This window comes from Rhinoraja longicauda, chromosome 2, assembly GCF_053455715.1.
Source record: "Rhinoraja longicauda isolate Sanriku21f chromosome 2, sRhiLon1.1, whole genome shotgun sequence".
Taxonomy (NCBI): domain Eukaryota; kingdom Metazoa; phylum Chordata; class Chondrichthyes; order Rajiformes; family Arhynchobatidae; genus Rhinoraja; species Rhinoraja longicauda.
The window spans coordinates 110,148,312-110,176,054 of NC_135954.1; the positions used below are offsets into that span (position 1 = coordinate 110,148,312).

General features: G+C 50.4%; 1 protein-coding gene across 1 annotated transcript in view; it reads left to right on the plus strand.

The window, feature by feature from the left end:
* oplah (5-oxoprolinase, ATP-hydrolysing) overlaps positions 1-27,743 on the plus strand; it is a 52,699-nt gene that overhangs the window by 7,373 nt on the left and 17,583 nt on the right. Inside the window, 9 exon segments of the mRNA XM_078423995.1 lie at positions 3,668-3,859; positions 8,082-8,273; positions 10,060-10,174; positions 11,671-11,794; positions 14,827-15,022; positions 15,551-15,716; positions 18,899-19,037; positions 21,483-21,550; positions 26,477-26,763. Coding sequence (XP_078280121.1) covers positions 3,695-3,859; positions 8,082-8,273; positions 10,060-10,174; positions 11,671-11,794; positions 14,827-15,022; positions 15,551-15,716; positions 18,899-19,037; positions 21,483-21,550; positions 26,477-26,763 — 1,452 coding nt within the window. The 5' untranslated portion in view covers positions 3,668-3,694.

Below are 27,743 nucleotides of genomic sequence, written 5' to 3' on the forward strand. Positions count from 1 at the left end.
AGAACGAGGAGAGAGTGACAGTGAAGGAGTGACAGTGAGGGGGGAGAGAGTTACAGTGAGAGAGAGGAGAGAGTGACAGTGAGGGGGAGAGAGTGACAGTGAGAGGAGAGAGTGACAGTGAGGAGGGGGGAGAGAGTGACAGTGAGGGGAGAGAGTGAGGGGGGAGAGAGAGTGACAGTGAGGGGAGAGAGTGAAGGGGAGAGAGTGACAGTGAGGTGAAAGAGTGACAGTGAGGGACAGAGTAAGGGGGGAGAGAGTGACAGTGAGGAGGGGGGAGAGAGTGACAGTGAGGGGAGAGAGTGAGGGGGAGAGAGTGACAGTGAGGGGAGAGAGTGAGGAGGAGAGAGTGCCAGTGAGGGGGAGAGAGTTACAGTGCGAGGAGGAAAGAGTGACAGTGAGGGGGGAGAGAGTGACAGTGAGAAGGGGAGAGAGAGACAGTGAGGAGGGAGGAGAGTGACAGTAAGGGGGAGAGAGTGACAGTGAGAAGGGGAGAGAGTGACAGTGAGGAGGGGGAGAGTGACAGTGAGGAGGGGGGAGAGAGTGACAGTGAGGGGAGAGAGTGAGGAGGTAGAGAGAGTAACAGTGAGGATAGAGAGTGACTGAAGAGAGAGTGACAGTGAGGGGAGAGAGTGAGGGGGGAGAGAGAGTGACAGTGAGGGGAGATAGTGAGGGGGAGAGAGTGACAGTGAGGTGAAAGAGTGACAGTGAGAGGGACAGAGTAAGGGAGGAGAGAGTGACAGGAGGAGGAGAGAGTGACAGTGAGGAGGAGAGAGTGACAGTGAGGGGGAGAGAGTGACAGTGAAGGAGAGTGACAGTGAGAAGGGGAGAGAGAGACAGTGAGGAGGGAGGAGAGTGACAGTGAGGGGGAGAGAGTGACAGTGAGGGGGAGAGAGTGACAGTGAGGGGAGAGAGTGACAGTGAGAAGGGAAGAGAGTGACAGTGAGGAGGGGGGAGAGTGACAGTGAGGAGGGGGGAGAGAGTGACAGTGAGGGGAGAGAGTGAGGAGGTAGAGAGAGTAACAGTGAGGATAGAGAGTGACTGAAGAGAGAGTGACAGTGAGGGGAGAGAGTGAGGGGGGAGAGAGAGTGACAGTGAGGGGAGAGAGTGAGGGGGAGAGAGTGACAGTGAGGTGAAAGAGTGACAGTGAGAGGGACAGAGTAAGGGAGGAGAGAGTGACAGGAGGAGGAGAGAGTGACAGTGAGGAGGAGAGAGTGACAGTGAGGGGGAGAGAGTGACAGTGAAGGAGAGTGACAGTGAGAGGGGGAGAGTTACAGTGAGAAGGGGAGAGAGTGACAGTGAGGAGCGGGGAGAGAGTGACAGTGAGGGGAGAGAGTGAGGAGGTAGAGAGAGTAACAGTGAGGATAGAGAGTGACTGAAGAGAGAGTGACAGTGAGGGGAGAGAGTGAGGGGGGAGAGAGTGACAGTGAGGGGAGGGAGTGAGGGGGAGAGAGTGACAGTGAGGTGAAAGAGAGACAGTGAGAGGGACAGAGTAAGGGAGGAGAGAGTGACAGTGAGGAGGAGAGAGTGACAGTGAAGGAGAGTGACAGTTAGGGGGAGAGAGTTACAGTGCGAGGGAGGAGAGAGTGACAGTGAGGGGGGAGAGAGTGACAGTGAGGGGAGAGAGTGAGGGGGAGAGAGAGTGACAGTGAGGGGAGAGAGTGACAGTGAGGGGGAGAGAGTGACAGTGAAGGAGAGTGACAGTGAGGGGGAGAGAGTTACAGTGCGAGGGAGGAGAGAGTGACAGTGAGGGGGAGAGAGTGACAGTGAGGGGGAGAGAGTGACAGTGAAGGGGAGAGAGTGACAGTGAAGGAGAGTGACAGTGAAGGAGAGTGACAGTGAGGGGGGAGAGAGTGACAGTGAGGGGAGAGAGTGACAGTGAGGGGGAGAGAGTTACAGTGCGAGGGAGGAGAGAGTGACAGTGAGGGGGGAGAGAGTGACAGTGAGGGGAGAGAGTGACAGTGAGAAGGGGAGAGTGACAGTGAGGAAGGGAGGAGAGTGACAGTGAGGAGGGGGGAGAGAGTGACAGAGGGGAGAGAGTGAGGGGGTAGAGAGAGTAACAGTGAGGGTAGAGAGTGACTGAAGAGAGAGTGACAGTGAGGGGAGAGAGAGGGGGAGAGAGTGACAGTGAGGGGAGAGAGTGAGGGGGAAAGAGTGACAGTGAGGTGAAAGAGTGACAGTGAGAGGGACAGAGTAAGGGGGGAGAGAGTGACAGTGAGGAGGAGAGAGTGAGGGGGAGAGAGAGTGACAGTGAGGGGAGAGTGACAATGGTGGGGAGAGAGTGACAGTGAAGGGGAGAGAGTGACAGTGAGGGGAGAGAGTGAGGGTGGAGAGAGTGACAGTGAGGGGAGAGAGTGAGGGGGAGAGAGTGACAGTGAGGGGGGAAAGAGTGACAGTGAGGAGGGGGAGAGTGTGACAGTGAGGGGGGAGAGAGTGACAGTGAGGGGGAGAGAGTGACAGTGAGGGGAGAGAGAGTGACAGTGAGGGGGGAGGGAGCGAGGAGAATGTGATGTCCCTAGACTGGTGGAGAGGGAGACCGAGGCGGATGGGACTGAGGGGAGTGAAGCGGACTGATGGGGGAGTGAGCATAATAATGGGTGTATGAAAGAGGTGCGGGAGTGACGGGAGGAAAGGGGTTGCCGGGGGACAGCGGGGGATTGAGATTGTTTATCAGCAGACGCTGACCAGGATTGTGAATGAACTGATATCTCAGCGAATCTTTGCTTTGTAAACCAGCCTTGGTGTTGGAGGGGTTAAATCACGAACTCCTTGCAATCTGAATTGTGTTACAGAAAATAATGCATGGTTTAACAAAGACCTGACTAGACAGTGACCAATTAACAGAAGTCAGAGGCAGGGATAGCTGCACTTTGCACCCCTGGGTAAAGTTTACACTGTGCTACCTCTGCCGTACATTTGCCATCTGCAGTTTATCCTAAATGAGGCGTCCTAGATGGTACCAGGACTTCACTGGCTTCAAGAGTTCTCAAGTACCTACGATCAGTGAGAAACATTTCTACACTCCCTCCGTAATGCCGTCTGTCCATTCCCACCATCGGTGGTGTTGCCTGTGTAAGAAGGAAGTGCAGATGCTGGTTTAAACCGAAGATAGGTACAGAAAGCTGGAGTAACTCAGCGGGACAGGCAGCATCTCTGGAGAGAAGAAATGGGTGACGTTTCTTCAGTAGATGTTGCCTGACCTACTGAGTTCCTCCAGCACCTGCTGTTTTGCTTAAGAGGGAGGAATAGATCGTGTCGACCCACAGAATCTAATCAAGAACCAGAGCACATAGGTTTAAGATGGGGGGGAGGAAGATTTAATAGGAACTTGAGAGGTAACTTTTTCCCACAAAGGGTGGTGGGTGTATGGAACAAGTTGCCAGAGGAGGCAGGGACTATCACAACATTTAGAAAGGTACTTGGATCGGGCAGGCTTGGAGCGATATGGACCAAATGTAAGCAGGTGGGACTAGTGTAGCTGGGACGTGTTGGTCAGTGTGGGCGTTAGGCCGAAGTGCACTGTTTCACTCTATGACGACGTGGAGTTATTAATAGGAACTAACATCCAATAATCCAGAAAATCTGCCAGTCCAGCACCAGGAGTGCCCGGGGTGTGCCGGATTAGCGGAGTGTGGTCTGATGCTGATGTGTCCCCCCCCTCCCTCTGCAGCTGCCTGGGTTCGTGGTGAGGGCGACGATGGAGCCGGCCAAGTTTCAGTTTGCCATCGACCGGGGCGGCACCTTCACGGACGTCTTCGCCAGGTGCCCGGGCGGGAAGGTTCGAGTCTTGAAGCTGCTGTCTGAAGATCCGGCTAATTATAGGGATGCCCCCACAGAGGGAATCAGGAGGATCCTGCAGGAGGTAATGGTTGGGGTGGGCCAGGCCCAGCAAGGCATGGCACAGAGCAGTACACAGAGCACCAGGGGAAACCCCTGGGTATTTAAATAGAACACAGGACAGTGCAGCACTGCAACCGGCCCATCGGCCCACAGTGTCTGCATATGTCATGAAAGGGGGTGGCACGGTGGGGCAGCGGTAGATTTGCTACCTTATGGTGCCAGAGACCTAGGTTCGATCCTGACTACTGGTGCTGTTCTCCCTTCTTCAGTCTAATTGAAGAAGTCTGGAAGAGAGGAGGGATAGGACAAATCCCCACAGGTTCACCCCTGCCCCCAGCTCTCGCCTACAATGAATCTGAAGCAGGGTCCTACCCAAAACCTCATCTATCCATGTTCTCCAGAGAGCCTGCCTGATCCGCTGAGATGCTACAGCACTTTGTGTCTTTGTTTGTAAACCAGCATCTGCAGTTTCCTATGTGTAGGAAGTTATTCCAGTTAGTGTACACGGCTTTGGCGAGGCCATGTTAGTGTACAAGAAGGTAGACACTAAAAGCTGGAGTAACTCAGCGGGTCGGGCAGCATTTCTGGAGGAAAGGAATAGGTGGCGTTTGGGGTCGAGACCCTTCTACAGACTGAGAGTCAGGGGAGAGGGAAATGAGAGATGTAGACAGTGATATAGAGAGATATCCAGAACAAATGAATGAAAAATATGCAAAAAGGAATGATGATGAAGGAAAGGTGGAGCCCACAATGGTACATTGTTGGCTGTGGATTGTTGCCAGTGCACTGGAATGTTGGGGCCCATGTTGACTAAAACCCATTGACACTAATCCATATTTTATTCTCCTCACACTGCCTCCACACTGCTGTTTGGGATGTGGGAGGAAACCGAAGCACCAGGGAAACCATGCGGTCAAAGGGAGAACATGCAAACTCCACATAGACAGCATCCAAGGTCAGGATCAAACCTAATTCATAGAGTCATACAGCGGTGAAACTGGCCCTTCGGCCCACTTGCCATCTACACTAGTCCCACCTGCCTGCAATTGGCCCATAGACCTCTCAACCCTTCCTATCCATGTACTTGTCCAAATGTCTTTTAAATCTTGCGATAGTACCTGCCTCAACTACCTCCACTGGCAGTTAGTTCCATGCACCCAGAAATCTCTGTGTGAAAAAGTTGCCCCTCAGGTTCCTATTAAATGTTCCCCTTCTCACGTTAAACCTATGCCCATTGGTTCTTGATTACCCTATCCTGGATGAAAGACTGTGCATTTACCCTACCTATTCCCCTCATGATTTTATACACCTCTATAAGATCACCCCTCAGCCTACTGCGCTCCAAGGAATAAAGACATCCTGCCCAACCAAGAGGGAGAAGGTCAAACCGGAAGTGTCAGTATTGCAGTTGAACAAAGGGGACTATGGTGGCATGAGGGAGGAGCTGGCCAAAGTTGACTGGAAAGGGACCCTAGCAGGGATGACGGTGGAACAGCAATGGCAGGTATTTCTGGGAATAATCCAGAAGATGCAGGATCATTTCATTCCAAAGAGGAAAAAAGATTCCAAGAGGAGTAAGAGGCGACCATGGCTGACAAGCAAAGTCAAGGACAGTATAAAAAATAAAAGAGACGACGTAGAACGTAGAAAAGATGAGCGGGAAGCCAGAGGATTGGGTCACTTTTAAAGATCAACAGAAGGTAACTAAAAAGGCAATACGGGGAGAAAAGATGAAGTACGAAGGTAAGCTAGCCACAAATATAAAGACGATACTAAAAGCTTCTTTAGGTATGTGAAGAGGAAAAAATTAGTTAAGACAAATATGGGTCCCTTGAAGACAGAAACAAGCGAATTTATTATGGGGAGCAAGGAAATGGCAGATGAGTTGAACTTTGGTTCTGTCTTCACTAAGGAAGACACAAACAATCTCCCAGATGTACTAGGGGACAGAGGACCTAGGGTGATGGAGGAACTGAAGGAAATTCACATGAGTCAGGAAATGGCGTTGGGTAGACTGATGGGACTGAAGGCTGATAAATCCCCAGGGTCTGATGGTCTGCATCCCAGGGTACTCAAGGAGGTGGATCTAGAAATCGTGTATGCATTGGTGATCATTTCCCAATGTTCTATACGTTCTGGATCAGCTCCTGTGGATTGGAGGGTAGCTAATGTTATCCCACTTTTTAAGAAAGGAGGGAGAAAGAAAGCAGGGAATTATAGACCCGTTAGCCTGATATCAGTGCTGGAGTCAATTATTAAAGATGTAATAGCGGCGCATTTGGATAGCAGTAACAGGATCGGTCCAAGTCAGCGTGGATTTACGAAGGAGAAATCATGCTTGATAAATCTTCTGGATTTTTTGAGGGTGTAACAAGTAAAAACGACAAGGCAGAGCCAGTGGATGTAGTGTAACTGGACTTTCAGAAAGCCTTTGATAAGGTCCCACGCAGGAGATTAGTGGGCAAAATTAGAACACATGGTATTGGAGGTAGGGTATTAACATGGGTAGAAAATTGGTTGGCAGACAGGAAACAAGGAGTAGGGATTAATGGGTCCCTTTCAGAATGGCAGGCAGTGATTAGTGGGGTGCCACAAGGCTCAGTGCTGGGACCGCAAGTATTTACACTATACATTGATGATTTAGATGAAGGAATTAAAAGTAACATTAGCAAATTTGCAGGTGACACAAAGGTGGGTGGCAGTGTGAACTGTGAAGAGAATGCTATGAGGATGCAGAGTGACTTAGACAGGTTGGGTGAGTGGGCAGATGCAGTATAATGTGGATAAATGTGAGGTTATTCACTTTGGTGGCAAGAACAGGAAGGCAGATTATTATCTGAATGCCTGACATCGGTGGTGGGGAAGATGCTGGAGTCAGTTATTAAAGAGGTAATAACGGCGCATTTGGATAGCGGTAAAAGGATTGGTCCAAGTCAACATGGATTTATGAAGGGGAAATCCTGCTTGACTAATCTTCTGGACTGTTTTGAGGATGTGACAAGTAAAATGGATGAAAGAGAGCCAGTGGATGTAGTGTATCTAGACATTCAGAAAGTCTTTGATAAGGTACCACACGGGAGGTTGGTGAGCAAAATTAGTGCACATGGTAGGTAGAGTATATGGGGGTAGAGTATTGACATGGATAGAGAATTGGTTGGCAGACAGGAAGCAAAGAGTAGGAGTAAACGGGTCCTTTTCAGAATGGCAGGCAGTGGCGAGTGGAGTGCCGCAAGGCTCGGTGCTGGGGCCACAACTATTTGCAATATATATTAATGATTTGGATAATGGAATTAGAAGTGACACGAGCAAGTTGCCGATGACACAAAGCTGGGTGGCAGTGTAAACTGCTAAGGGGATGCTAAGAGGTTGCAGGGTGACATGAACAGGTTGAGTGAGTGGGCAGATGCATGGCAGATGCAGTATAATGTTGATAAATGTGAGGTTATCCACTTTGACAGCATAAACAAGGAGGCAGATTATTATCTCAATGGTGTCAGGTTAGGTAAAGGGGAAGTGCAACGAGACCTGAGTAGCCTTGTACATCAATCACTGAAAGTAAGCATGCAGGTACAGCAGGCAGTGAAGAAAGCTAATGGCATGTTGGCCTTCATGACGAGAGGAGTTGAGTATAGGAGCAAAGAAATTGTTCTGCAGAAGGATGAGAGGGGACCTTATAGAAACATATAAAATTATTAAGGGATTGGACATGCTAGATGCAGGAAACATGTTCCCAATGTTGCGGGAGTCCAGAACCAAGGGTCATGGTTTAAGAATAAGGGGTAGACCATTTAGAACTGAGATGAGGAAAAGCTTTCTCACACAGAGAGTTGTGAATCTGTGGATTCTCTGCCTCAGAAGGCAGTGGAGGCCGATTCACTGGATGCATTCAAAAGAGAGTTAGATAGAGCTCTTAAGGCTAGCGGAATCAAGGGATATGGGGAGAAGGCAGGAACGGGGTACTGATTGTGGATGATCAGCCATGATCACATTGAATGGCGGTGCTGGCTCGAAGGGCCGAATGACCTACTCCTGCACCTATTGTCTATATATCTATGTAATCTCACCCTAGAGCTCGGGCCATCAAGTCCTGGCAACGTCCTCGTAAATATTCTCTGCTCCCTTCATATAGTATCTTTCCCGTTGTGTGGATGTTATGCCTGACTTGCTTTCTTGTATCCTTGTGCATGTGTGTCCTTGTGTGCGGTGTGTGTGTGTGTGTATGTATGCGCCTGTGTCTGTGACAGGAATGTGGAGAGCCCGTGCCAAGGGACAGTCCAATAGACACGTCGCAGATCGAGTGGATCCGGATGGGGACCACGGTGGCCACCAATGCGCTGCTGGAGCGGAAGGGGGAGCGCATCGCTCTCCTGATCACCAGAGGTTTCACGGACCTGCTGCACATCGGTAACCAGTCCCGGCCAAAGATATTCGACCTGGTGAGTCCTCACAAGGGCTGGCGTTCTGTTTTGCAATTGCTGAGGCATCGAAGCAGTAATTTACTGATCTCACATTAATGAATGGGCCGGGGGTGACGGTAGCCATGCCCGGCTGAAATCACAGGGATCTTTGTGAAACAACAAAAGTAAAGGGATTCCCTCTTGCTTAGCCTCTCTCCTGCTACCCTGGGCAACCCTGCTCTCTCTGACTCTGCCAAGCAATCTCTCGTGTTTGCTCTCACCTACTCTTTCTCTTTGCATCTCAATATTTATATCATAATCATAATCATACATTATTAGCCAAGTATGTTTTGCAATATACGAGGAATAAAAAGCAACAATACATACAAAATACATTTTAAAATAAACATCCACCACAGTGACTCCTCCACATTCCTCACTGTGATGGAAGGTGAAAAAAAGTTCAATCTCTTCCCTTCTTTGCTCTCCCGCGGTCATGGGCCTCGAGCCTTCCGTTGACGGGACGATCTTGGTTCCCGTAGCCAGTGGTCGGGCCCTCCGCATCGGGGCAATCATGCTCCCGCATTGGGGGGAAATATCAGTTCCCCCGTGCCGAGCAATCTGACCCCGGATCGGGGCTAGTCGAACCTTCTGCGACTTTGGAGCTCCCGACATCAGTCTATACCCGAGACTGCGAGCTCCTCGATGTCGAAATCCGCATGCCGCAGTTGGAGCGTCGATCCCAGACAAGGGGTCGCATGCTCCGATGGTAAGTTCACAGCCCAGCAATGGGGCTCAATGTCAGTCTCGAGCAAGGCCTCCAGCTCCATGATGTTAGGCCGCAGACCGACTGGTGATACGATCCGGAAAACAATCGCATCTCCGGCAAGGTAAGAGATTGAAAAAAAGTTTCCCCCGACCTCCTCCCCCACCCTCCACATAAAACAAACCAGAGAACATTAACACAAACTTTTTAAAACACACTAAAAATAACAAAAAAGATGAAAAGACAGACAGTCCGTTGGCGAGGCTGCCATCGCTGACGGCGCCACCTGGTGGTTATCTCTCATTATCTTATGCCCTTTAGGCCTCTAATTCTTTCCCTTCACTCTTGCTTTTTTTGTAGACACTAAATCTCTCTCGACCAGTGTCTCATGCATTCTGTCTATCACACATGCTCTTGACCTGTAATAGTCATTCTCTCTTTCACACATTCTATCTTTCACTCATTCTTCCTCACATCTCTCTTTTAAACACATTCTCCATCTCTCTCACTCATTGTCTCGCTCTCCCTCTCCCACACAATCTGTCTCATTCTCTTTTTCACTCTCATTGTCTCATACTCGCTTTCCCCCTCTCATGATGCCATGTCTGCCTTTCTGAAATGTTCCCTCTCCCACTCTGACTTTCTTTCTCTCTCTGTGACATTTTCTCTTTCCTTCTCTCTGATGTGTTCTCTCTGTTTCTGACATGTTCTTCCTTCGCTCTCTCTCTCTTTCTCTGTCTCGCTCTCTTTAGCATGGTTTCTCTCCCTCTCCCACTGACACATTTTTTTCTCTCTGACAATCATTCTCTCTCTATCTCTGACTTTTTCTCTGTATTTCCCCTTCTCTGACACACACTCTCTCTCTGTGACACAATCTCTCTCCGCTCTCTGACACATTCTCTCTCCCTCTCTTTCTCTCACTGCCATTCTCTCTCCCCTTTCTCCTCACTCTCTCTCTCTCTCTGTCTCTCTCCCCCTCTCTCACCCTCTCTCACCCTCTCTCCCCCTCTCTCTCCCTCCCTTCCTCTCACTGACACGTTCTCTCTCTCTGTTCTTTAGGAGATAGTGATGCCTGAGGTGCTGTACGAGGAGGTGATTGAGGTTGATGAGCGAGTGGTTTTGCAGCAGGCTGGCTGCCAGCTGACCAAGTCCGATGTCCTTGAGGTCGGCACTGGTAGGTTGCCTCCACTCCGGCACTGGGCCATGCCAGAGTTTACCACCAGCCGGTGGAGTATTGCCCTCTAATAGACCTCTTCCCCTGTCTCCCAACTCCTGCCCTTCACGCAATGTGTTACATGCATTTAAAATATATATCCACTTCTTTTCGAAATACAATTGCTGACTCTATTACCTTCACGTGAAGCGTGCGTGTGTTGCCTTCTCTCCCCAGGCCCCTGACCTTACTGTATTATTTAAAGGAGAATATCAGCATTGTCCCCCTACCTCATTCTGTTAATCAATCCGAGAGGGGCTTATGATTGTTAATCTTCGGAATTTCAAAGCGTGCAACTTCTGTCTCTTAGAGTCTGTCATCGGGCACCTTCTCATGTAATGGGATGACCAGACCGTGTTACAATACTCTAAATGCAGCCTTACCAAAGTCCTATGATGCTGTATCATCTCTGTATTGTGCTGATCAAACTGGTAGACAGCAGTTGGTAATGTTTCTCAGGATTCCTTATGGAGCCTTATAGAGCTGCATCATGACTTCCTGACTCTTATACTCAATGCCCTGACCGATGAAGGAAGCATACTGTACGCCTTCTTTACGGCTCCATCTCACAAGCATGTGCTGCATGCTCTGGTGTCTCCTCATCTGTCTCTGTCTGCAGGGTCAAATAGTGCGGAAATAGACCCTTCGACCCCACGTATCCACGCCAACCAACATGCCCCATCCACTCTAGTCCCACTAGGTTAATTCCCGGAATGGCGGGACTGTCATATGTTGAAAGACTGGAGCGACTAGGCTTGTATACACTGGAATTTAGAAGGATGAGAGGAGATCTTATCGAAACGTATAAGATTATTAAGGGGTTGGACACGTTAGAGGCAGGAAACATGTTCCCAATGTTGAGGGAGTCCAGAACCAGGGGCCACAGTTTAAGAATAAGGGGTAGGCCATTTAGAACTGAGATGAGGAAAAACATTTTCAGTCAGAGAGTTGTGAATCTGTGGAATTCTCTGCCTCAGAAGGCAGTGGATGCCAATTCTCTGAATGCATTCAAGAGAGAGCTAGATAGAGCTCTTAAGGATAGCGGAGTCAGGGGGTATGGGGAGAAGGCAGGAACGGGGTACTGATTGAGAATGATCAGCCATGATCACATTGAATGGCGGTGCTGGCTCGAAGGGCCGAATGGCCTCCTCCTGCACCTATTGTCTATTGCCTGCGCTTGGCCCATAATAACCCTCTAAAACTATCCTATCCATGTGCCTGTCCAAATGTCTCTTAAACATTGTGATGGTACCAGCTTTGATTATCTCCTCAGGCAGTTTGTTCCATACACCCACCACCCTTGTTCGGTTGCCTCCTCACCTGTCTCTCTTCTATAGTTGTCTGCAAATACCTTCTGTGAAGCCCTGGGGACCGTTGGCTAATTGCGTTAAAGGCTGTGTGTGTGTGCGTGTGTGTGTGTTATGCAGGAGCTTCAGCTACCTCTTGGTGTTTTGCAGGATCCACGGGGGAGCTTGTGGAGGTGTGGAGGCGCGTGGACCTGGCACAGCTAGAGGACCAGCTGAGAGGCGTGCTGGCGAGGGGCATCCGCAGCCTGGCCGTGGTGCTGCTGCATTCCTACACGTGAGGCCCCAACACTGTCCTGTCCCCCTCCAACCGGCAGCGTGACCGGGCTGCCTCACACCCCTACTCAAACCCCCCCTTGCCTCGCTCCCCTCCTCTTGCCTCTCTCATTTTCTTCTCAGACTCGGAGGGTCTGAAGCATTGATGCACAGAGAGATCTTGGGATCCAGGGCCATAACTCCCTGAAGGTGGCAACTCACCACACAGAGGCGCAGTGGTTGATGTGCTGCCCTACGGCGCCAGAGACTCAGGTTCGATCCTGACTCCCTGTGCTGTGGGTTTTCCCTGAGTGCTCCAGTTTCCTCCCACACTCCAAAGATGTACAGGTTTAATTGGCTTCGGTAAAATTGTAAATTGTCCCGAGTGTGTATAGGATAATGTTAGTGTGCGGGGATCGCTGGTTGGCGTGGATTTGGTGGGCCGAAGGGCCTGTTTCCACGCTATATCTAAACTAAACTAAACTAAACTACCTCAAGTAGATAGAGTGGTGAAGAAGGTTTTTATAAAACTTTGGTTAGGCCACATTTGGATTATTGAATGCCATTCTGTCACTCCATTACAGAAAGGATGTGGAGACTTTGGTGAGGGTGCAGAGGAGGTTTACCAGAATTATGCCTGGATACGGGGGAATTAGTTAAAAGGGGAGGTTGGACAAAGTTGGATCGTTTTCTCAGGAACGTCAGAGATTGAGGGGAGACCCGATAGAAGTATATATAAATATGAGAGGTTTAGATAGGGTAGACAATCGGAACCTTGTTTTTTCCCCTGGGTGGAAATGTCAAAGACTAGTGGTCAGAGCTTTAAGATGAAAGAGAAAAGGTTTAAAGAAGATTTGTAAGGCAGGTTTACATAGAAGATGGCAGGTGCCTGGAACATGCTATAGACAATAGACAATAGGTGCAGGAGGAGGCCATTCGGCCCTTTGAGCCAGCACCACCATTCAATGTGATCATGGCTGATCATTCTCAATCAGTACCCCGTTCCTGCCTTCTCCCCATACCCCCTGACTCCGCTATCCTTAAGAGCTCTATCTAGCTCTCTCTTGAATGCATTCAGAGAATTTCTGAGGCAGAGAATTCCACAGATTTACAACTCTCGGACTGAATTTTTTTTTCCTCATCTCCGTTATAAATGGCCTACCCCTTATTCTTAAACTGTGACCCCTTGTTCTGGACTCCCCCAACATTGGGAACATGTTTCCTGCCTCTAACGTGTCCAGCCCCTTAATAATCTTATATGTTTCGATATGCTGCCAGGGGTGGTGGTGGTGGAGGTGGATATGATAGTGGCATTTAAGAGGCCTTTAGATAGGCAGATAGATGTGCAGGAATTGGAGGGATATGGATCATGTATAGGTAGAGGAGATTAATATAACTTGGCATCATGTTTGGCACTGACATTCTCAGCCGAAGGCCTGTTGCTGTGCTGCACTGTTCTATGTTCCATGTTCTAGCTGTCAATCTGCACTACACCTTTCATCTCAGTGCCCTTGTTCTTGCTCATTTCTAATTACCTCTGAACTCGGAGGTATGTGAATCGCACGCCGACCAAACTGGGTACGGACGGCGGGTTCCCTCCCCTGGAGGACATCAGTGAGCCAGCGAGTTTCTCCCGCAATCCTGTGGCTTGGTGGTCGCCATTACTGAAACAAGCTATTTTATTACTTACAGATTTAAATTCCCACTGTCTCCGGATTTAAGCTTCAGAATGTCTGTGATGTTGGTTCTTGACTTAGGAACTTGACCGCCAAGTTCCCATGATTATAGAGTCAAGGAGTCATAAGCACAGAAACAGGCCCTTCGGCCCATCTCATCCATGCCCCTTCCAAGCTAGTGTCATTTTCCTGCATTTGTCCCATATCCCTCTGAACCTTGCCTATCTTGTACCTATCCAATTGCCTTTTAAATGTTGTTATAGTACCTGCCTCAACTACCTCCTCTGGCAGCTCATTCCATATACCCACCACCTGTGTGAAAAAGGTTGGCCCTCGTGTTCATATTCAATTTTTTCCCTCTCATCTTAAACCACTTGTTTTAGAATCCTTTGGGGAAAAAGACATTTATTTATTTTTTAGATTTAGATATACAGCGTAGAAACAGGCCCTTTGGCCCACCGAGTCCGCGCCGCCCAGCGATCCCCGCACATTAACACTATCCTACACCCACTAGGGACAATTTTTACATTTGCCCAGCCAATTAACCTACAAACCTGTACGTCTTTGGAGTGTGGGAGGAAACCGAAGATCTTGGAGAAAACCCATGCAGGTCACGGGGAAAACGTACAAACTCCGTACAGTACAGCATCCGTAGTCAGGATCGAACCTGAGTCTCCGGAGCTGCATTCACTGTAAGACAGCAACTCTTCCTCTGCGCCACCGAAAAAAGTCCCAGCATATCCAACCTCTTCCTATAACTCAAGGCCAGGTAATATCCTGGTGGACTTCTCCTGCACCCTTTCCCAACTTAGTGACATCCTTACTGTAGCTGTGTGACCAGAACGCAGTACTCCAAGTTTGAAACATAAATCCTGACGTTGGCCAGTAACAGGAGATGGGTTGTATCCACCGGGTGAAACTGGTTGTCTGTGTTGTTTGGAAGTTCTAAACGATCTACAAGGATGGGGTTATGGGATCCGGGAATGACCTTGGCGCACAGAGAATTCTAATTCTCCACTGCATGGAGAAATTGAACGCTCCCTGTCGGGCAATTTTTCCTTCGAACACAAAGTGCTGGCGTAAATCAGCGGGTCAGGCAGTGTCTGTGGAGGACGTAGATAGGTGACGCTTCGAGTCGGGACCTGTGCAGAATGAATCAGTCTGAAGAAGGGTCCCGACCCGTAACGTCACCTCTCCACGTTCTCCACAGATGCTGCCATACTCGAACTGTGTGTTCCGTTCAGGATTCTGGCATCTACAGCTCCCTGCATTGGAGCACCGTTCTCTTGCCTGACTGGTGCCCGTGTAGTGTGACGTGCCGTGTAGTGTGACGTGCCGTGTAGTGTGACGTGCGGCCCCGCTGTGTTCTCTCCCCCAGGTGGTCCCAGCACGAGCAGCAGGTGGGGCAGCTGGCCAGGACGCTGGGCTTCCTGCACGTCTCCCTGTCCTCGGAGGTGATGCCCATGATCCGGGTGGTCCCCCGTGGCTACACCGCCTGTGCCGATGCCTACCTCACACCCTGCATTCGCAGCTACATCACCGGCTTCCGCGCTGGCTTCCAGCGCACGCTCAAGGTAAAGGGCTCACAACCGCAACTCTTCACGCTGCAGTTACGTTCATCCGTCTCGTTCAACCCCCTCGGTGATTCCTGCTGCCGTCCTGCTCTTCCACCATGTTCTCACCCAGACTCCTTACTTACTGCAGCTGCTGGTTTGCAAAAAGGGACACAAAGTGCTTTTTGTGGCAACGACCTCACAGAGGCCACAGCAGGTCAGGCAGCATCTCCTGAGAACAGGTTTTCAATCCGAAGGAGAGCCCCGACACAAATCATCACCCTATCCATGTTCTCCAGGGGTGCTGCCTGACCCGTTGAGTAACTCCGGGATTTTGTGACTTTCCTTGCCACTTGCCCGTATCAAGCAACATCTCGTCCCAAATGGTTTCCAGATACATTTCTAGGCCTTCCACCAATGGTTTATTTATTGACAGGTGTCCAAAGATGCAGTGTTGTACATGCATGCATGCATGCTCCCCCCCCCCCCCCACCCCTGGACAGGATGGGACCCTCTCACATTACGCCCTCTTCCCCCCCCCCCCCCCAGGACGTGCGGGTGCTGTTCATGCAGTCGGATGGGGGGCTGACCCCCACGGGCAAGTTCAACGGGTCTCGGGCCATCCTGTCTGGGCCGGCCGGAGGGGTCGTGGGCTACGCCGTCACCACGCACGCAGATGGGGTGACTGAGCCCGTCATCGGCTTCGACATGGGTGGTGAGTGCCACGTCGGCTGTCTATCGGCAACTCCAGCACGTCTCGCTTTATTATTGTCACGTGTACCTGGGTACAGTGAAAGGCTGTGTTTCACATGCTATCCAAATAGATCAGATATGCTGCACATAAATACAACCACGTCAAACTCAAGTACAGCAGGCAGGTCAAAGGGGAAGATACAGAGCGCAGAATGTAGTTCTCAGCATTGTAGCGCATCAGTTACAGAGACAAAGACCAATGTCATGGACCTCTCATTCCCCTCCCCCCTGACTCTCAGTCTGAAGAAGGATCTCAACCCGAAACGTCACCTATTCCTTTTCTCCAGAGACGCTGCCGAACCCACTGGGTTACTCCAGCTTTTTGTGTCTATCTCCAATGTCATGGAGTCGTACAGCGTAGACCCCCACCCGCCCCCCCGCCTCCCCAGAACTATCCTGAGTTCCTGAGATTATTCCCTATTTCAACCCACCTCTTCCCCTGGAATTAAACTGTGTTCCCATATACTCTGTTGTTATTTAATTTTCATGAGTTCCTCTGTATCTCCCTCGGATGATCATGTCAGAACCTAGAACAGAGCAGCACAGAAACAGGCCCTTAGGGTCCACAATGTCTGTGTTGAACATGACACCAAGTTAAACTAATAGACAATAGGTGCAGGAGGAGGCCATTCGGCCCTTCGAGCCAGCACCGCCATTCAATGTGATCATGACTGATCATTCTCAATCAGTACCCCGTTCCTGCCTTCTCCCCATACCCCCTGACTCCGCTATCCTTAAGAGCTCTATCTAGCTCCCTCTTGAAAGCATCCAGAGAATTGGCCTCCACTGCCTTCTGAGCCAGAGAATTCCACAGATTCACAACTCTCTGACTGAAAAAGTTTTTCCTCATCTCAGTTCTAAATCTCCTCTGCCTACATGTGATCCATATCCCTCCATTCCCTGCATATCCACGTGGCCACCTAAAAGCCTCGTAAATGTTCCTATTGTGTCTGCCTTTATCACCACCCAAGGCAGTGCATTCTAGGCATCCTCTGGGCCCTCTGTGTTAAAAAGACACCCCACCCATCTCCTTTAAATTCCACCCTCCCCCCCCCCCCATTTCATCTTCAAGTTTTGCCCTCTATTTTGACATTTCCACCCTTGGAATGTTCTGACTATCTGCCCTGCCGCTATGCTTCATAATATTATCAACTCCAATCTTCCCTCACCCTCCGATATTCCAGAGAAAACAATTCAAGTTTGTCCAAACTCTTCTGACAGTTAATACCCTTTAATCCGGGCAGCACTCTTTTGTAAATCTCTTCTGCAGCCTCTCGAAAGCCTCCACGACCTTCCTGCAAAGGGTGACCAGAACTGCACACAATACTCCTAGTGCAGTCGAACCAATGTTTTATATATAGCTGCAACTTGACTACTTGAGTCCTATATTCTTCCCGCACATTCAACATCCCAAAGGGAATCTTAGATGACCTTGGATGACCAAGGTTCCCTTATCCTGCCGTCGCAGTCCTTCCTCCTTACAGGAACATGCCTGTCCTGAACTCTAATCAGCTGGTCTTTAAACAACTCCCACATGTTAGATGTGGACTTGCACAATAACAACTGTTCCCAAGTTACTCTCCTAAACTCCTGCCTAATAACGCTGTCATCTGCCTTACTTCAATTTAGTACCTTCCCCCAAGGTCCAAATCCGTATTTATGATTATTTTTAAACTTATCGTTTTGTGAAACTGTTCCCAAGATACTCCACCACTGAAACGCCAGTCACCCGGCCAGGCTCGTCTCACTACACAAGTTCCAGGGTGGTGCCTCCTTGAGTTGGACTATCCACAAACTGTTTCAGGAAATCTCTTTGGTACAGAGCAAGTCTCAGTCAATACTGGGGACGTCAAAGTCACCTACTGAAACAACCCTGTTGCTTTGGCATCTTTCCGTAATCTGTCTACGTATTTGCTCCTCTGTCTCTCCCTGGCTATTGGAGGCCTATTGTACAATCTCATCAGGCCCGCCCATAATCTGTCCACATGTCTGTTCTTCACTCTCCTGCTAGCTATTGGGGAGTCTACAGTACAATCCCACCGGACCCAGCAATAATATTCCTTCCTCTATCTCCTGCTGGCTGTTGGGGGGCTGAGAGTATCATCCCATCAGACCCATCCATAATCTGTTTACACATTTGCTCCACTATCTCATAGCTAGTGGTAGCCCTACAGTACGATCCCGTATTAGCCGGGACATCCCGTATATTGGGCTAAATTGGGTTGTCCCTTACGGGACCGTCCTTGTCCCGTATTAGGCCCTGGGGTAGGCCCGGACACTGTAGGCCCAGACACTGTTGGCCCGGATAGTGTAGGTCCGGAGGCCCGGGCGCCGCCTAAAGGAGGTTGCGTAGCAACCTGCCTCACGGCCCGGGTGGCTGCCATTGGTGTAGCGGGAGCACGTGGCCGCTGGCTGGTTGAGGTCACGTGGGGTGGTGGGCGGTGACATCACCTTGTCCCTTAATTGGGAGTGAGATAGTTGGCACCCCTACATCAGACCCACCAATAATTTCTCTATTCATCTGTTCCTCTATCTCCCGTTGGATATTGGGAGGCCTGTGGTATAGGCCCATCACACCCATCAATATTCTGTCCACATATCTATCTCTTGATGGTTTTTGAGAGGCCTACTCCTGTCAGACCCATCAACAATCTGTCCACCTCTCTGCTCCTCCATCTCCCGCTGTTTATTTGAATGCCGACTATAATCCCGTCAGACCCATCAATAATTCTTTAGAGATACAGTGCAGAAACAAGCCCTTTGGCCCACCGGGTCCGCGCCGCCCAGCGATCCCTGCACATTAACACTATCCTACACCCACAAGGGACAATTTTTACATTTACCAAGTCAGTTAAAGTACATACCTGTACGTCTTTGGAGTGTGGGAGGAAACAGAAGATCTCGGGGAAAACCCCCGCAGGTCACGGGGAGAACGTACAAACTCCGTACAGACAGCGCCCGTAGTCAGGATCGAACCTGAGTCTCCGGCGCGGCATTTGCTGTAAGGCAGCAACTCTACCACTGTGCCACCGTGCCGCCCAAATAATCTTGCCTACATATCCGTTCCTCTCTCTCCTGCTGACTAATGGAGGGGGGGGCGACTGCATAATCCCGTCAGACCCACCTTCTAACCTCCTCTCTCAGGCACGTCGACGGATGTGAGCCGGTACGCGGGTGAGTTTGAACACGTCTTCGAGGCCACCACGGCGGGAATCACCATCCAGGCGCCGCAGCTCGACATCAACACGGTGGCAGCAGGCGGAGGCTCCATCCTCTCCTTCAGGTACACCCGGCAGGTGAAGCCCACTCCCCCACTCGCTCCACGCAACCCCTCCCGGGTCCGAGACTACCGGCTGGGCACCTGAAGCCCTTCGCTATTTGATAAACTATTGGAGGCCTATTGTACAATCCCATCAGACCCGCCCATAATCTGTCCACATGTCTGTTCTTCACTCTCCTGCTGGCTATTGGGTAGTCTACAGTACAATCCCACCGGACCCACCTAAGGCGTTCCTCGAGTGTAAAGCCAATTGTGTTGACATTGCTTCATTCTTTGCGTGTTATCCTGTCAAATCAAACTGTAAAAAGAGGCACAGAGAGCTAGAGTAACTCATCAGATCAGGCAGCGTTTCTGGAAGTCATGGATAGGCGATGTTTCAGGTCAGACCGTCTTGAGACATGGGGAAATGTTATATTCGCATAGAATTATAGACAGTCATGGAGTCATTCAGCATGGAAACTCTTCTGCCCAACCCATCCAGTCTGACCAAGATGCCCCATCTACACTCGTCCCACCTACCCACGTTTGGCCCATAGCCCTCTAACACTGTCCATGTACTTGTCCAAATGGCTTTTAAATGTTATATTATAATACCTGCCTCAACTTCCTCCTCTGGTAGCTCGTTCCTTATATAGTACCCACTACCCTCTGTGTGAAATTGTGACCTGAAATGTGCTTCCTGCTGGCAGTCAGCAACGATTCAACCACAGCTTCTCCAGGGTCCCATCCCAAAAAATGTCACCCATCCATGTCTTTCAGAGATGCTGCCTGACCCGCTGAGTTACTCCAGCACTTTTGTGTTACAAACGTTCAAGCTTTTATATTTTTTGCCTGATGGGAGAGGGGAGAAGAGTGAATGACTGGGGTGTGAGTGGTCCTTGATTATGTTGGCTGCTTTCCCGAGGCAGCGTGAAGTGTAGATGGTGGGGAGGCTGGTCTGTGTGATGGACCTGGCTCCATCCATAAACTCTCTGCAATTTCGTACAGTCCTCGGCAGAGCTGTTCCCAAACGATTACTCTGTGACTAAGTTATGATACATTGCCTTAGGATGCTTTCTACAGTGCATCTGTAGGTCGGTGAGAGTTGTTGGAGACATGCCGAACTTCCTTCATCTAATGAAGAATTAGAGGCTTTCTTGGGCATGGTATCAGTTGATCCAGGACAAATCATTGGTGATTTCTATGCCAAGGAACTTGAAGTTCTCCACCGTCTCCACTTTGGCACCGTTGATGCTGACTGGGGCATGTTCTCCATCACGCTTCCTGAAGTCGATGACCAGCCCTTTCGTCTTGCTGACCTGATGGGAGGCGCCAATGCTGACTGGCCGTAGGAGAGAGGAAGATAGCACAGTCAGCGGTTCTTCTGGACAGCCCAGCTCCCGGAGTCCAGGCAGATGGGGCACTGTCAAAAATAACACACCCAACAGATAGACACAAAAAGCTGGAGTAACTCAGCGGGACAGGCAGCATCTCTGGAGAGAAGGAATGGGTGACGTTTTGGGTCGAGATTCTTCTTTAGACTGAAAGTCAACCGTTCCTTCTGTCCAGAGATGCTGCCTGTCCCGCTGAGTTACTCCAGCTTTTTGTGTCTATCCTCGGTTTATACCAGCATCTGCAGTTCCTTCCTACACAACACACAACAGTACAGCACACGTTCAGGCCCTTCGGCCCACAATGTCTGTGCCAACATGATGCCAAGTTAAACTAATCTCCTCTGCCCGTACACCTATTTCAGTTTATTATTGTTGTCACATTCACAGTGAAAAGCTTTTCATTGTGTGCTATCCAGTCAAAGAAGACTACATTATTACAATCAAGCTTTCCACAGTGCATAGATAATGGATAAAGTCCGATTAAAGATAAGTGCAAGATTAAAGTCTGATTAAAGATAGTTTAAGGGTCTACAACGAGATAGATGGGAGGTCAGGAGCGCATTCTAGCTGATGAGAGAACCGTTCAGTTGTCTAATAACAGCTGGGAAGAAACTGTCCCTGAATCTGGAGGTCCGCATTTTCACACTTCTCGAGCTCTTGCCTGATGGGAGAGGGGAGAAGTGGGAGCTCAATATAAAAGAAAATTAAAATGCATCCCTTCTGTGTGTTTACATTAAAGTGGACAGGGACATATCTACAATGTCAACTCTCAAGGTCTTGGCATTCTCAATTCCAGAGTGAGACGTCCTTGATTATGCTGGTGGCATTGCCGAGGCAGTGTGAGGTGCAGATGAAGTCAATGGAAGGGAGGCTGGTTTGTGTGATTGTCTGGGCTGCGTCCAAAATTGTCTACAATTTCATGAGACATGATCCACTGGGTTAGAGTTGGGTGACGTTGTATAAAAGAACAACGTAGGGCTTGGGGCCTGGGCCCCATTCGGATGCCATGGTGAGGGGTAGCATTAATGTGGTGGCTCGGCAGACCGCTGACTCTGTGACGCATTGCCTCTTCCAGGTCAGGGCTGTTTGTCGTTGGTCCGGACTCGGCCGGAGCCCACCCGGGTCCCACTTGCTACAGGAAAGGTCAGTGTCTCGCACCCCGAATAAACCCGCTCGACGCACCTCGCCCACGCTGCCCAGCCTGCATGTCGCCAACACTGTCACTCTCTGCCCCATTCCTGGGCACCGCACTGCTGCAGAGCTTGCAAGGCCCACAGTGGAGGCAAAGTGCACACAGAACAGTCCAGCACGGGAACAGGCCCCCATGGTGAACGTGATGCCTCGTTAAACTGATTGCCTCTGCCTGCATGTGACCCATATACCTCTCTTCTCTGCATAGCCATGTGCCTATCTAAAAGCCTCTAAATGTCACTATCATGTCTGCCTCCACCACCACCCTCTGAAAAGGTTAGCTCTCAGGTTCCCTTGCAATCTCTTCCCTTCTACCGATGCCCTCTAGTTTTAGACATCCCTACCCTGGGAAAAAGATTTTGACCATTCACTTTCAATATGCCCCACTTGATTTTATCTATATATTAAAACTCTCGTTTGTTTGTTTGTTTGTGACTGAACTTCAGCCAAAACTGTACAAGATAGCGCGACATTTTTAGGCCCACCTTATTCACCGTCGTCGCTTTAATGGTATAAATTGTAGTTTTATTGAAATTGGTGTTATATTTTTAAAGTTATTCACATTTTAAAGTTTTTAAAAACCAGCGCATGCGCAGTTGGGGCCGGTCCTCACATAGGATGGCCGCCAGACTAGCGCCTACACTTACGTAAGATGGCCTGCCGGGTGACTGCACGTGCGCAGTTGGGGGGAGGGTCGTCATTTTCATTCAGCTCCCACTTCCCGCCAGACGCCCGTTTGGCTCCGCAGCCCAAGTGGGGGAGCGTCAGCGGCGCCGCACCAAACCCCGGGCGTCTCCATCATGGTCGCCACTGCTCCCGCTACTGCTCTAAACCCGGGGCGTCTCCATCCTCCTCCCCCTCCTCCTCTCCCCCCCTCCTTCTCCCCCCTCCTTCTTCTCTCCCCCCCTCCTTCTCTCCCCCCTCCTCCTTCTCTCCCCCCTCCTTCTCTCCCCCCTCCTTCTCTCCCCCCTCCTTCTCTCCCCCCTCCTTCTCTCCCCCCCTCCTTCTCTCCCCCCTCCTTCTCTCCCCCCTCCTCCTCCTCCTCTCCCCCTCCTCCTCTCCCCCTTCCCCTCTCCCCCTTCCCTCTCCCCCCTTCCCTCTCCCCCCTTCCCTCTCCCCCCTTTCCTCTCCCCCCTTTCCTCTCCCCCTCCCTCTCCCCCCTCCCTCTCCCCCCTCTCCCCCCTCTCCCCCTCCCTCTTCCCCCCTCCCTCTCCCCCCCTCCCTCTCCCCCACCCTCTCCCCCTCCCCCTCCCTCTCCCCCCTCTCTCTCCCCCCTCCCTCTCCCCTCCCCCCTCTCTCTCCCCTCCATCTCCCCCCTCCCTCTCCCCTCCCTCTCCCCCTCCCTCTCCCCCTCCTCTCCTCCCCCCTCCCTCTCCTCCCTCCTCCCCCCTCCCTCTCCTCCCCCCTCCCTCTCCTCCCCCTCCCTCTCCTCCCCCCTCCCTCTCCTCCCCCCTCCCTCTCCTCCCCTCCCTCTCCTCCCCCTCCCTCTCCCCCCTCCCTCTCCTCCCCCTCCCTCTCCTCCCCCCTCCCTCTCCTCCCCCCTCCCTCTCCTCCCCCCTCCCTCTCCTCCCCCCTCCCTCTCCCCCTCCCTCTCCCTCCTCCCTCTCCCCCTCCCTTTCCCCCCTCCCTCTCCCCCCCTCCCTCTCCCCCTCCCTCTCCCCCCTCCCTCCTCCACCCCCCTCTCCCTCCCTCCTCTCCCCCTCTCTTTCCTCTCCCCCTTCAAGAATTCAATGTCTGAAGTTTACCTTCAAAGAAAACGGGGAACAATCGATGATCCAAATATCATGATTGATGAGAGGCATCATGGTCAAGCTCTGTTGTATATTCAAGACAAGCTTGTGAATTACAACAAGACACTGGGATACTTTCATGTGCCACTACCAAGACATGGAACGATGATCCTTGATGGTGACAATCCAGAATTGCTGAGTGAACTGCAGTACAATAGACCTGAACAGTAATTTGTTGAAGAGAAGGAGCCTCTGCTGAATGCCGAGCAAAGAGCAGTGTATGACCAGTTGTATAAGAAAATAACTGCAGATGCTGGTACAAATCGATTTATTCACAAAATGCTGGAGTAACTCAGCAGGTCAGGCAGCATCTCGGGAGAGAAGGAATGGGTGACGTTTCGGGTCGAGACCCTTCTTCATGACCATGTGTGCAGCTGCTTGGAAAGGAATGTTCCTTCAATGTTTTTCATTGATACACCAGCAGGAATGGGCAAAACAATTCTCACCAATTTGATCCTCTCCAAAGTTCGAGGTCAAGTTGATGTTGCTTTTGCTGTAGCATCCTCTGGTATAGCAGCTACATTGATGCCTGGTGGAAGAACTGCACATTCTTGATTCAAGATACCCATCGAAGTGACCGATAATACAATGTGCAACATTGAGAAGAATTCCAACATGGTTCATTTGATCAGGAGTGTGAAACTGATTGTTTGGGATGAGTGCCCGATGATTAGGAGGGAGAGCTTTGAAGCGGTCGACGGAACTCTTCGAGATCTATGCAAAAAGAACGATGAGCCTTTTGGCGGGATTCTTACCTTTTGTTGTGGCGATTTTCGCCAACTCCTTCCTGTTGTGAAAAGGGGAAATGATGCTGATGTTGAAAATTCCTGGGGAGGGGAGGTGAGGGGGCAGGGGGGGGAGGAGAGGGTGCTGCACCAATGCAGGAGAGGTTTGGGCCCAATGGGTCCACTTGGTCTAGTATACTTCTAAAAGGTCACCCCTTTGCCTCCGACACTCCAGGGAGAAAGGTCTCAGCCTATCCTGCCTCCCCTTATAACTCATTCTCTCTGTTTTGGGTAAGATGATTGCAAATGTTTTCTGCTGCATTCCTAACTTAATGACATCCTTCCCACAGCTGGGTGACTTGGTGTGGTCTCTCCAACGTCTTTTGCAGTTGCAACATGGAATCCTGACCCATGTACTCACTGCCCTGACCGATGAAGGCTAGCATGTCACACTCTTTCACCACCCCATCCATCTGTGTTTCCACTTTCACACAATTTTGTATCTGTATCTCAAGGTCTCTTTATTCTACAACAATCTCCAGTGTGTTTAGAATGAGGCTTGAGACGTTTCTGGGCATTCAGGGATTTGGGGGATTTTAGATTTTAGATTTTTTAGAGATACAGCGCGGAAACAGGCCCTTCGGCCCACCGAGTCCGCGCCGCCCTGCGATCCCCGCACATTAACACTATCCTACACACACTAGAGACAATTTTTTAAAAACATTTGCCCAGTCAATTAACCTACATACCTGTACGTCTTTGGAGTGTGGGAGGAAACCGAAGATCTCGGAGAAAACCCACGCAGGTCACGGGGAGAACGTACAAACTCCGTACAGACGGCACCCGTAGTCAGGATCGAACCTGAGTCTCCGGCGCTGCATTCGCTGTAAGGCAGCAACTCTACCGCTGCGCCACAGTGTTGGAATGCGGGGGACAGTGCTGGAGAAAGGTGCTGAGGGAGGTCATCGTGACCTTGATGAATGTTGGACCTGGCTGGAGAGTCCGGTCACCCACTGCTGCTCCTATTTGCGATGTTCACAAGTGAACAGGGGGAGAAGTGCAGTTATTGAGCTGTACCACACAGAGACTGGCCCGCCGGCCCACTTCATCCATGCTGGCCAAGCTAGCATTCTGGGCTGAACACCTCCGCTCACTCCGCCTAAACCTACCTGACCTCCCGGTTGCTAAACGTTTTAACTCCCCCTCCCATTCCTCTCACTGTCAGAGTGAGGCCCAGCACAAATTGGAGGAACAGCACCTCATATTTTGCTTGGGCAGCTTACACCCCAGCGTTATGAATATTGACTTCTCTAACTTGAAGTAACCCTTGCTTTCCCTCTCTCTCCATCCCCCCTTCCTAGCATTTTATCTGTATGCTTCGTTGTCACCTCCTAGCTAACAATGAGCTATTCTACATTTTCCTTGAACTTAATCTTCTTTGATGTCTTGTTTTCACACCTTATCCTTCCTTATCTTTGTGTCTCCCGATCCCCTGACTCTCAGTCTGAAGAAGGGTCTTGACCCAAAACGTCACCCATTCCTTCTATCTGGAGATGCTGCCTGTCCCGCTGAGTTACTCCAGCATTTTGTGCCTATCTTTAGCATTCAGGGCTAATCCCATTTGCCTGTATTTGGCCCATAGCCCTATAAACCTATCCATATATCTGTCCAAGTGTCTTTTGAAAGTCATAATTGTTCTGGTTCTGGTATCATTCATGTGAGTCTTTTCTGCAGCCTTTCCAACTTCATGACATCCTTATGACAACTTCATATATCCTAGGTATATCCACTGCTATAAGTTCATAAATCATAGGAGTAGAATTAGGCCATTTGGCTCATCGAGTCCACTCCACCATTCAATCATGGCTGATCTATCTTTTACTCACAATCCCATTCTCCTGCCTTCTCCCCTTAACCCCTTGACACCCGTACTAATCAAGAATCCGTTCAAACTCCATTTTAAAAGTACCCAGGACGGCCTCCACAGCAGTCTGTGGCGATGAATTCCACAGATTCACCACCCTCTGACCAAAGAAATTCCTCCTCATCCTCCTTTGATTCCTTCCAATCGCCATCTCCAAAGTTTCTCTGACAGCACATTCCAGGTATGGACTACCCTTTGAGTGAAAAGGTTACCCCTGAGGCCTGTCTTTAATCTCTCCCCTCACCTTACGTCTGTGCCCTCTAGCTTTAGAATCCTCTATCCGTGCCCCACATGATCTTGTGCACCTCAGTCGAGAAGGGAAGAGGCTGCACGAGGGTCTACCTGAGCTTGGAGCTGTGGCGGTTGAGTCACCATTGTGCACGGTGCTGAGCCCCATGCCGCTGAGACTGACCGTCCGGTGGTCTTGTTCCCCCCCCAGGAGGTCCGCTCACCGTCACCGACGCCAACCTTTGCCTGGGACGCCTGCTGCCGGATTACTTCCCCAAAATCTTTGGAGACACGGAGGACCAGCCGCTGTGGAGGGAAGGGGCCGTCGGAGGCTTCCAGACGATGGTGGACCAGGTCAATGACTTCCCGTCCAGCCAACCGCAGCGTGACCAGGACAAGGGCCCCAGCCAATCGCAGATGACTTTGGAAGAAGTTGCCCTGGGCTTTATCCGGGTGGCCAATGAGTCGATGTGCCGACCAATCAGAGCTCTTACTCAGGTACATTGTCAGACCTCTGGTTGGCGCTGGCACAGATACACAAATCAAGCTCGGACACAGGATGCTGGAGTAACTCAGCAGGTCATGCAGCATCTCATGGAAAGGGACGTTTCGTGTTGAGACCCTTCTCCAGGCTGATTGTCGGGGAGGGGGGGGGGAAAGAAAGCTGGGAGAGAGGAGAGGCAGCACAAAGCGATGTATCTTTATAGGCACCTGGGTTTACAGACACTGCTTCATCCAGGCTAGGTGTTTTGGCCGAGGAGAATACATACAAGTGATTCAAAGTTAGAAAGGGTGCAGAAGAGATCTTACCTGGACTTCGGAAAGGGCATTGAGTACAAACGTTGACACATCATGATGCAGCTGTAGAAGTTGTTGGTGAAACCACACTTGGGAGACCTGTGTGCAGTTCTGGTTGACCAGCCATAGGAAGGATATCATTAGGTTGGAAAGGGTGCAGAAGAGATTCACCAAGATGTTGCCTGGGCTTGCGGGCTTGAGTTATAGGGAGAGGTTGGACAGGCTGGGACTTTTTCTTGGAGGCTGAAGGGTGACTTTATTGAGGTGCACAAGTCAAGAGGGGCATGGATAAAGTGGATGCTCACAGTCTTTTTTTTTCCTAGAGTAGAGAATTCTAAAACTAGAGGGTACAGGGTTAAGGTGAGAGGGGAGAGATGTAAGAGGGACCTCAATGGCAACTTTTTCACTCCAAAGGTAGTCTTCATCTGGAACAAGCTGCCTGAGAAAGCTACAATGACGATGTTTGGACAGATATATATGGATAGGCAGGGTTTAGAGGGATAAGGGCCAAAGGCAGGCAAATAGAACTAGCCCAGAATGCCAAATTGGTTGGCATGGACAAGGTGGGCCAAAGGGCCTGTTTCCACGCTGTATAGCTCTATGACTATCTCCAAGCATGTCTTGGGGTAGAGGGCGGATGTGGGGAGAGGTAGGTGGTGGCAAGAGGAGTGGAAGAGTGG